Below are 10881 nucleotides of genomic sequence, written 5' to 3'. Positions count from 1 at the left end.
CTAGCTACTGTAAAAATATGTATTTAAATCTAAGATTATTCCTAATTAAAGGCAAAAAGAGAACAGAAACTGATCTTAATTCTTCCTCCTTGCAAACTAAAGGTGAACTCAACAGAGAGTAGAAGCCAATACACTTCTGCAATGAGAAAACAAATTCTGACACTTTATATAATTGTGTACTCACAGCTGAGATAACCCCTTGACTGGTCTTCACTTGCTTGAATCATAAAAACCAGAGTAAATTTAGCAGGATATACAGAAGCACCTGCATATTTTTGCAACAAGCAGTAAGTATGCATATTAAGCTCAAATCTCTTAATTTGGATACTATTACACAAAAAGAACATTGTACACAGAGGGAACAAAAAGCAATTACAAAATTCCCCATCCCTTTATTTTTTCTCTTTTTACTTGGTAAGCTTGAGGCAAATTTATATGGATAAAACCAACATGTAGTGAACTTGCATATGTTCAAATAAAAGTATTTGATTTTGGCTGGCTTCTGGCTTTGCTGTAACACAGGGATAAAAATCAGGAGAAAGACACACTTTTTTACTGTTGCACCCAAATTCAGTGCAAGGAATAAAGAGTCTGAACTTAAGAGAGCACCAAATAATTCTCAACACCATTGAACAATAAAAGCAATAATTAACAACTTATTGAGAGACTGTGGGGAGAAAAAAACCATAAACGAGGTATGAAAAAGTAGGGAATTATTCAGTTACAGTATTATGATTTCCAAGTCATTTACATTTTTAAGGCAAAATCTTATAGTAACAAAACACATTACTAATGTGTACTAAAATAAGGTTATTTACTTAAAAATGATACATTGGACATAATCTGTGTACAGAACAAGCAATTCATGGTAAACTCAATAAGGCACCTTCTAAAGCAGATGCTGTACAAAATACATTAGTGTGTTACATTTTTAAAGTAGTATTCTACACTTCTGGCATATAACACACACAAGAGTGTGACCATTTGTCTTGTTCCACTCTTCTTTCATATTTTATTTACATCTTCTCTAGGTTAACTACAATGTTATTTATTCTTCTTGTATACAATATAGTACATTTCATTTTGGGCATGTCATGTCAGAGCACAAATGTCACTACATGATGTGGGCTTCTATAATTGCATTAAACAGTAAAATATTACAAAGCAACAATTACATTAGATTTGTCAAAAACCCAGAAGTAATGTGCCCTCTACTTCTGCTGTACAACCAAGGCTGAGCACCATGGCTCCATAAAGCACTGTACTGTGCAACACTGCCAGCTGCTTTTAGACATCACCCCTACTTGGACAAAGATTGTGGGCACGGGATACAGACTTGACTCAGAGGCACTGTCAGGAGAGTGAGGAAAGGCTAAATCATTCTAGTATTCCAAAGAAGACGAGCATGTAACTTCCCTTTAAAAATACCTGCAATAGCAAAAGAATGTTTTTTAACTTTATATCTCTGCTCTTCAAACACTTTGGACCATTAAAATACAGTCTGTTAAGAGAGAGGAGATGAAATGTATCCAAATGATTTGTTTTATAAACACATTCAAATGGTCATTTAGATCAAGATCTAAAATTTGATTCTAGACTACTATGGAGGTAACTTAAAATATTAATTTTACATTTCATTCAGGACTTCAAAAGAGACTACTTAAGAAAATAATTGGGAAAAAGTGATGGATATTGGGAAAACTGTTTCTTGAGGAAAAATTACATTAATTAAAACTCAGAATAAACTCAAAGCCTAATTTTCTCTGCAGGAATATCACATTTCTGGTGGAACTTACAAGTTACCAGGAACACAAAAACTTTCCTTTTAGTTGGTGTAACAATAAGAATGAAGTAACTCCAATTATTTCCATCTAACTAAAATCACATGGAACAGGTTAAATAAACACAAAAAAATCCCTCCATATGACTGTTTAAGAAGTTCCAAGGCACAGTCTTGATACTCCCCAAGGTATTTTCCACACAGTTATTTTTGTATTTAAAAAAAAAAAAAATGAAAACACATTTGCCAGTTTCGGAGGGTATCTTTTTGGATGACAAATGCTTAAGATTTTGACCAACAAAATGAGATTAATCACAGTCAAATAAAAGGATCCTATTACCCTCTCTGACCATAAAGGCTTCTGAACTCAACAGGATTGCATTAAACTTACCTTTGGAGTCTGCATTAACTATGCTTAATTATGTAAAAATTAATGGGCTGGCTTTGAGCACATTTATTTTTCCCAAATGATTGTTAAAGTACCAGTACAGACACCCTTTAGCGTTAACATTTTGTTGAGTATCGGAATCAAGGAAGCTCCTTTTCAGTGCAGTAAAAATTACACATGCATGATATGTTTGAGTATGAACAGAGTAACTGAAGTGCTGAAAAATTAGGTTTAAGGCAAAAAAAGATTTTTTTTTTTCCCTCTTGAAAAATCATCTTTGTGGCAGTCGGCTCCCTCTACATTAAAGTAAACGTGTAAATCAATTTAGGTCCTAAGGTGTCTAACCATCCTATTGCCTTGCAAATACCTAAACAATGGAAAAGAAAATACATGAAAATTTACAAATTATTGAAATTCATACTTCCAGCAGAGGTTTCCTGAAGACTCGGGAAAAATGAACTAAAAAAATCTTCACAAAACATGTCTACAGCTAATAATGATGTGGCAACTTCCAAAAGAAATGACAGCATATTCTACATAGGACGGGGTTAATTTAAACAGACCTCCATGCTTTGAAAGTTTAAGCTAGCAGGGTACCTAGATAAACATTTTTTCCTTCTTATTGATAAAAATTCTAGAGAAGGAAAAACAAAGCTTATCCCTTACTTTTTTTGGCTTATACCAAAAAGTTTCCAACTACCTGTGCAAAAATTATGCGCGAAGACATGATTGACAATTTCAAAATCATCATATATTTCTTGGCAATGGACGGAGAAACTTTTTTTTTTAAAAGCCCTTTATCATGAGGAATGTGGCACAATATTATATATCTCTTGCTGTTTTCAAATAAGTTAAAGTTGACATACCTATGAACTTCTCAGCCAGATACATATTAATACTTAAAGGCATTACTAAACAAAAGTAATGACTTTATTTAAAAAAAAAAAAAGTCCCTCGAAATAGCTAGTTTTCTATAAAATATGTAGAACTGTTAAATAAAGTCTGTACATCACAATAGAAAATAAAAATACTGCAATCTTTTGCCTGACCATTTACATTATGGGAACTACAGGATTAAAACAAAAAAGTAACATGCTAGAAGGTTGTAATTGTTCACAAATCACATTACTTCTGTGTTACATTGTTTCTATCAGTTGTATTTTCAAGGGAAATTTAAACACATCAAAACAATCTCCATGTAAATATTTCAAGACAACAAATAATCTGGCATAAATCAATCTGAAGTTTTAACATTTTTCATCAATTTTGGTATTATTCTTAACTTTTTTCTTCAAATCTCAACTATGGCATGTGTGTGTGTGCATGTACCTAGGAGTAGGTATTTCTTGTTTTGTTTCTTTTTTTAACTAAAGCACAAAACACACTGTATAAATAACTTCCCTTTTTAAAGTTATCTAGAACAAGATTTACAGTACAAAGTTATAGGCACTTAAATTATCAAATAGATTCAATGGTTCCAATACTGTGTGTTCAATCTTCAGATGATTCATGCTTTGAAGCTTCAGCTTGAGTCATGGTACTATTTTCTAACTTCCAAGTAGAAGTGCCAAAGGAGTTATAAATCAATAATTCTGCCTTGAGTAACCTCATGGAGGGTTCTGGCTTGTAACCAACTTGTGTGGGTCAGTGGTGAAAATGGGGGAACTTCAGTTTCTTGTGCAGGTGACACAGTTGGCACAATAAAACCAAGTTTTGCAATTCCGCTAGTTTACTGTATATCTTCATGAATTAATTTCAATGCCATTCCTCCCAAACTTAACTAGAACTTAAAACACCCACTGATTTACCTTGTCTCAAATCTTCACTTCCACTAAGTGGCCCACAGATGTGGCCTCCTGCGTCTACATCAGAGCAACCCAGCTCCAAATCTTCTGCATGCTGTGTCTGATCTTCAGCAGTTCACGTACTCAGTTCTCCTGGTCTTGACCTTTATTGCATTCTCTAATCTTCAGAGCACTCAGAGCTTCCTGCCTTCCCTCTTCTGTAAACCAGACCTGTTCTCAAGCCTTGCAAAACTCACCTTCTGCCTAGTTTTGTCAAATGATGAAAGAGCACATTGCTACAGCTGACAAATCCCCTCCTTTGTGGAAAGAAGTTCAGAGCATGACAGACACCTATCAAGTGAGTCCCAAAACAGCAGGAAGGCAAAACACATTGTCATTGGTCTTTCTGCTAAGATGTAAAGCATTTTATGGCAAAAATGCTGGTTGCATGTGGCACTGTGAAAAAATATGACAAATTTCAGAGATCCAGTTATGGAGCTCTTTCTAGACTGCAAGTGAGATGACCAAGGCAGCCTACAACTCTAGAAGAGATTGTTTCAAGCTCCTTACAGATTTAGGTAGGCGTTCCTTAACTGATCAATGGTTCACATTTTTGCAGTTGTCCTCATGACCAAAACAAAACCAGAAAAAAAATTAAAACTGAGATTTCTGAAGATAACTTAATGGCAAAGGATTCTGTAGCAAATCTCTGATTGTGGAGCCACAAAATGCATGGAGCCCTGACCATAAAACTTTGTTCATTTAAATGGTTTCTTATATATTCCAAATGACAGCAAAATAATCCTGGCACACACATAAAGGCATAAAGAACTGTTAAACAGAGTAGTATCACAAACAGATTCATAACCTACAGGCTGTTTCACCAAAACTTGGTACGGACTGACTAGGTTTTATCAGGTAGAAGGCAAAAAAAAAAAAAAAAAAGCTTATATTCTCCATCTCTGTTGAATCCATATAGCTTGTTAGGCTTTCACAGAAAGCACTGTAATCTGAACATTCAATTCAGTACCCAGAGTTTTACTGGAGACTCACTAAGTATGATAGAAGTCTCAATGCAGCTCAAACCAAAACAAAATGTGTATTTTCTCAAGGCTGTCCATATATGTAGCACGTAGTGTGTAGAGGCTCTCAGTATCACGGTCTAGGAAGTACTGAAAGATTTAATTAGCAGCCTGTAGAAGTGTGCTGAGAAAATATACTGAATCTCAGTTATTTCCTCTTTTCTATTTCTATCTTCCTCACCCACATTTGAGTGAAAAGATCTAGGGAGTCCAGCTTTGCTCTCCAAAGTCAATTTCCTATGTCAAATCTTTACGTCTTGTGATTCCACCATCTTGGCAAGTGTCTTCTTGATCCTCAAGGCAGTGAGCCTTGAGGCAGGATTATGAGCCCAGCACTCAGACATCAACTTCAATATTGCTCTTAAACACTGCAAAAGGAAAAGCAAAGGAACACTATTGTAACAACTGCTACATCCAAAGTGTATCGTTTTGGTTCACTGTTAAGCTCAAATTATAGAACTTTCAAGTCCAAAAATGTGCAACTTCCAAATTTTCTGCAGAATTGTTGGTAGAAAACTATTAAAGAGATCTACTGAAGGAAAAAACCCCAAACCCAATACCCACATGCCAATCCTCCTCTTCCCTCCCTCTCACTGCCTAGTATTACAGTAGCTGCATCTAATGAAAGTGTAGATTTAGTTTCCCAATGATGCATTACTAGATATTCTCAGTACAACTCATGAACAGTGGTACAAACATGGTAGCAATAAACAGAAAAATTTCCATGTATATGACAGGAAACCATAGCAAATTCCTTCAGGGAAAACGAAGGTGTGGCAACAGTTCAACAGTCAGCAGTCCACAAAAAAAAAAAAAAAAAAAAAAGGAGAAAACTGGGAATTCATAGAGGAAGTCAAGGACTCTGTGAAGAATGGATATGGCATATTTAATTTGCTATGTGAAATAGTTATGTCTTATTTACTGTGTTCAAGCTGTGGCCCTTTAAAAACACATCTAAATGAAAATACTTTAGTTACATCACAGATTGTACTGGGATGTAACAGTAAAAAAGGAAAAAAGGAAAGGGGAAATCCACAAAGGAACTGCTTCATCTTTCATGAAATATCTTATGCCACAAACCAATAAGCTATATACATGAAGACTAATAAAGCCAATTAAAAATTCTTTTAAGTTTTAGCTCTAATTAAAACTCTGAAAATATTCCACTATCTAAAATAGATGATCTCAAGTAGAGCAGTATTCATACACTTGGATGCTGATTAAGGATATCTTCCCCTCAGACCACTGAAAAGATACATTAAAAAATACAGTATTTTGAATCGATCTCAATCATGTCTTTCTCCTATTATTGCTGTGAGGTTTTCAAAGTACCAGAATATCTGAATGCAGTCCCTACTTTACAACATTTTAGTATTTATTAAACTAAAATACCCTCCTATATTAATGAACAAACTGAAGAAGCTTTCCCTCTCTGCACACTCACTTCATCACTGTTCCATCTGTTCGACACCACTGGGCGTAGGCGTTTGACACACACCACTTCTCTCATGTCCTCATAGGATGGATCATTTGGCACCATGTCATAATATGGCAACTGATACTCTTCAACAATACCTGGAGATAATTGTGAAAGATTAAGAACAATTAAAAGAAATAAATCTATGTATCTACTCTAGGATTTCCTTAGCCAGGAACAAAAATTAACTTTGTGCCAAGTTAAGCTCACCACACTGTTTTACTGTGTAAAAATCTAAAAATTTCACTACAACAATCATAAAAGCTCCAATATTATGATTATTAACTTTAGTAGCTACAATAATTCCTTGTAGTGCCTTTGATTTTGATACCAAATGCTGAATTTGGCTTTTTCTAATCCACTACATGCTACAAAGAAGCACACAGAAATGTAAGATGGAAGAAGAATACAGGTGAAGATGTATAAGGATACAAAAGAAGAGCAAAAGAAAAGCCAGGATGAGTCACAAAAATATATGTCAGACTATTACTACTGCTTTTAAAGAATACAAGCCTGATAATACAGCAAGCTAATTATATTATTTCCTGGTGAAGCATTGCTAAAGTGAGGGAAGTGCCAAGTAGATTTTATACAGAATATTTAGAAGTTTACCTCCTGTGACACAGCGCCGAGCCATTTCCCAAATGATCAGCCCAAAACTGTAGATGTCAGCCATGATGTACGGCTGGAAATGGTTTTTATTCAGGCTCTCATCCAGGACCTCTGGAGCCATGTAACGTTTTGTTCCCACTCTAGTGTTCAAGGGAACGTCAACTTCATTTGTGTCACTATATGAAAACATTAGGAAGCTACTGAATTGTGGACTATTACAAGGTATGAAATACTGCATGGCACAATCACTAAAAAACCAATTCTCTGTCCCTGTAGAACTTAAACCAATAAAAGAAACAGTATTTAATAATACCATTACAATATCACATCTTCGATTATGTTTCAACTGCCTATATGCTGTTCAAATTTCCTATGAAAGACCTTATATGATTGCCATTACTATAAAAGGCTAGTTTTGAATAAAAAATTAGTCTCCATTTCCTCTACAAAACTGTTATTTTCCCTAAGAATATTTTCATTGTTTCTTAACAACCAATTTTCATCATGACGTCTACCAGCATTTGAGAACATTTTACTCTCAAAACTAAAAAAAAAAATGAAAGCACGCAACCAAATGATTCCATCTTCCTTTTAACCTGGGTATCTGGTGCCAAATAAATAAATAAAATTACAATAATGTTTTCCCATTAGAGAGGATTTCTTACCTGTTGAACTTGACTGCAAGACCCAAGTCTGCAATGCAGCAGGTTCCGTTTTTCTTTATCAAGATGTTTTTACTCTTCAGGTCCCTGTGTGCAATCGCAGGCTTGCCTTGTGTCCCGTAGATTTCCGTGTGCAGGTGGCACAGGCCACACGCAGCAGAATAGGCCAGTTTGAGCAGAGCCCTGTTGTCCAGGGTAGTGCATTTCAGAAAATCATACAATGATCCGTTTTCATGATAATCCGTGATCAAGTAAAGCTGTGTCCAGGAGCCAGTGCCTTTAATATCTGCTGCTATGAAACCTATGGAATGTATAAACCAAGTTACTATTTATTTGCACATACATTTTTTATGCAGTAGATTTAGTAATAATTCCTACAGATATAATGTCTTGTACTGTATCAGAAGATATGTGGTCCCCTTATGAAAACTAATCATGTAGAATCTAGCTCTGATTCTATTTAATGTACATGAGGTTACCAGTCCAGCCTCCCAGCAAAGAGACTGCAGACACGTTTCCAACCAAGATTCTACCCTTTCAGTAGCATTTTATTAGCACACATTAAGGGAAACTCATCTGGTTATTCCACAGAAGCTGCCTTAGACCCCTCAAGCCATCCATTAAGAGCTCCTGCTCCTCCACCCTCATGCCACCCCTCCAGAAGCTAAGCTGTGCTCTCCTGCCTTACCAAGGATGTTTTCATGTCGCATGAGGACAGTTTGGTAAATCTCTGTTTCTCGGAACCAGCTGGCTTCTTCTGTGGTGAAAAACACTTTGACAGCCACTTTTTCACCCCTCCATTTGCCCATCCACACTTCACCATACCGTCCTTTTCCAACTTGCCTCACCATCTGAATTTGTTTGGCAATAGTGCGCTGAACCTAAGGAAGAGAAAAAAATAATTAGGAAAAAAAAAGAAAAAGAAATAAGAAGGTATAAGGTGGAGGAGAGAACAGCAGTTAACCAAAAGTACTTGGCCAGGCTACTTATCAAATTTGGATTGTTATAACTTTGATCCCATTGTAAAATTTGTTCCATGGAATTTTTCACTATTTCAATTTTGGACTCATTATTGCTGCCTCCAAGGTATAAAAATAACCCCAGAAGATTTAAGTCAGCTCATCTTCTAATTGAAGGGTATGTTCTCTTGCATTTTATTTCTGATTTATAAATAGTCATCTGTCTCACTGGCTAATTTTTATGCAAGTATTATACGGGACAGTGAAAGAAAAAACTATGAACAACTATCACAAAATGGTTTGGATTGGTAAGGACCTTAAAGATCATCTACTTCCCCCCTGCCATGGGTAGGAACACTTTCCACCAAAACAGGTTGCTCAAAGCCCCATCCAGACTGGCCTTGAACACTGCCACGGATGGGGCATCCACAGCTCTGTGAGCAACCTGTTTCAGTGCCTCAACATCCTCAGTCAAGAATTGCTTCCTATGTAAACCTACTATTGCATCCCATCTAAACCTACTCTCAGTTTAAAGCCATTTCCCCTTGTCCTATCTCTCTACATGTCCTTGTAAGAAGTCCCTCTCTGGCTTTCTTGTAGGCCCCCTTGGGTACTGGAAGGCTGCTCTGAAGTCTCCCTGTATACTTCTATCAGTCAATAAAAACAAAATCTATTTTAATGGTCAATGGAAACTAAGAAAATAAAACCTCTGAGTTCACTCAATTTGATACTTGTATTAGCCATTTCTTGCATTTTTATCTTAATGGCTGAAGGCTCTAAGTTTTCTTTAAATTTCGCTGACACCAACAGATTCTGTAACATGTTCAACTGTGTACTTCATTTTAATTATGTGAAGATTGGCTTTAAACTTGTTCACTTTGTACTTCATCTTTCATCATAATGGCATATAAAATAATGAGCATTTTGTATGAGCAAACTGCCTTGTTCTAGGCATTAGATACAAACCAAACTTCGTACGTGATGGAGAGAAATCCAGTGAAGAAAAATCTTAGTTTATGATTTACCAACAGTGGCAGTCCTGATCCACTCCCAGAACTCTGTGACTGGTCAATAAGGTCTTTTAATGACTCCCCAGCTGGAATAAATGCTTCATCTTGTTCCAGGTCACGATTATAACAGTGCCTCTTTGCCATCGACTTACAGTAATGCCTGCAAAAGTAACAGAAGTTAAGCTGAACTCCAAAACACTTAAAATATGTAACAAACTGATCTAGGAGAAGAGCTATTTAAATATAGAAGTTTTCTCAAAAGAAAAAAGAGAATCAGATTTTACTGTATCTTTTTTCTTTTTCTGAAATTTAACTTCCATAGCTTTTTAATGTTAAGAAGCTGCTGTAATGCATGTACAGGTCTGTCAGTTTATTATGAGTTACATGGAAATCCAGCATTTTTAATACTCAGCTCTCAGCCAGTGTTACCAGGACAACATTGCTGATTCTGGTTTAAATGAACAGACAGAACCTCGAACCATGGCAGCTGAGGCTGAGACAAGCAGCTTTCCTTGGAAACCTTTCCTGCTAGAACAGTGACCACTCCAGCACAGGGCTGCGGCTGACAGAAGCACCTGAATGAACTGCCATAGCTCAGCTGGACAATTACTTAGTTTTGAAACACAGCAGATAAAAGAAAATCTCAGAAGCAGGTGGAATTTAACTATTGAAAGTGACTGAACACCCAAAGGCACAAAAAGCACGAAGATATTCCTGTTTACCAGCTGCTATAGCATCAAAGTTCTGTGTAGCTTACAAAACTGTAAATACTTTATAGCCAGGGAAAAGGACCAAATTCAGTTAAATTCTCTGCCATGAACATTTCATTTTACCTAGTGATAGAAACTGCTACCCACAGAAATGTGAAATTAAATTACAACTGTTTCTAATCTACATATGATTAACTGTGAACATTTGCAAAGTAACTGTTCTGTTTACACAGATTTGCAAAATTAAAAATGTTGCCAATAAAGAAAGTGCTTTCTTACTTGTAACAAAAGCAGCTAAATAAGATGACCATGACAATTATGCAGACTGCCATAGAAATCAACACTGCCATCCAACGAATGCTGCCATCAAAAAGTCCATCTATTTGACAAAAAAAAGAAAGAAAAAAATAGAAAGAA

General features: G+C 35.9%; 1 protein-coding gene across 3 annotated transcripts in view; it reads right to left on the bottom strand.

Annotated features, from left to right (window-relative positions):
• Positions 1-10881, bottom strand: part of BMPR1A (bone morphogenetic protein receptor type 1A) — a 111135-nt gene that overhangs the window by 35063 nt on the left and 65191 nt on the right. The window contains exons 7-14 of one of the 3 annotated variants that reach the window (XR_014226613.1): positions 10744-10843; positions 9770-9914; positions 8474-8666; positions 7789-8086; positions 7124-7299; positions 6479-6609; positions 3977-5402; positions 621-1428 (exon numbers count right to left, since the gene is read on the bottom strand). Coding sequence is in view for 1 of the 3 variants with exons in the window: in XM_082286181.1 (XP_082142307.1) it covers positions 5277-5402; positions 6479-6609; positions 7124-7299; positions 7789-8086; positions 8474-8666; positions 9770-9914; positions 10744-10843 (1169 nt within the window). In the remaining 2 variants the exon portion in view is untranslated. Of the gene's footprint in view, positions 1-620; positions 5403-6478; positions 6610-7123; positions 7300-7788; positions 8087-8473; positions 8667-9769; positions 9915-10743; positions 10844-10881 lie in introns of those variants that run through there. The other 2 variants (XR_014226612.1, XM_082286181.1) reach the window with 2 other exon arrangements.

Source organism: Coloeus monedula, assembly GCF_965178545.1.
Source record: "Coloeus monedula genome assembly, chromosome: 8".
Taxonomy (NCBI): Eukaryota; Metazoa; Chordata; class Aves; order Passeriformes; family Corvidae; genus Coloeus; species Coloeus monedula.
Note: the sequence above shows the minus strand (reverse complement) of the source record. Positions and strands in the feature narration are given on the sequence as shown.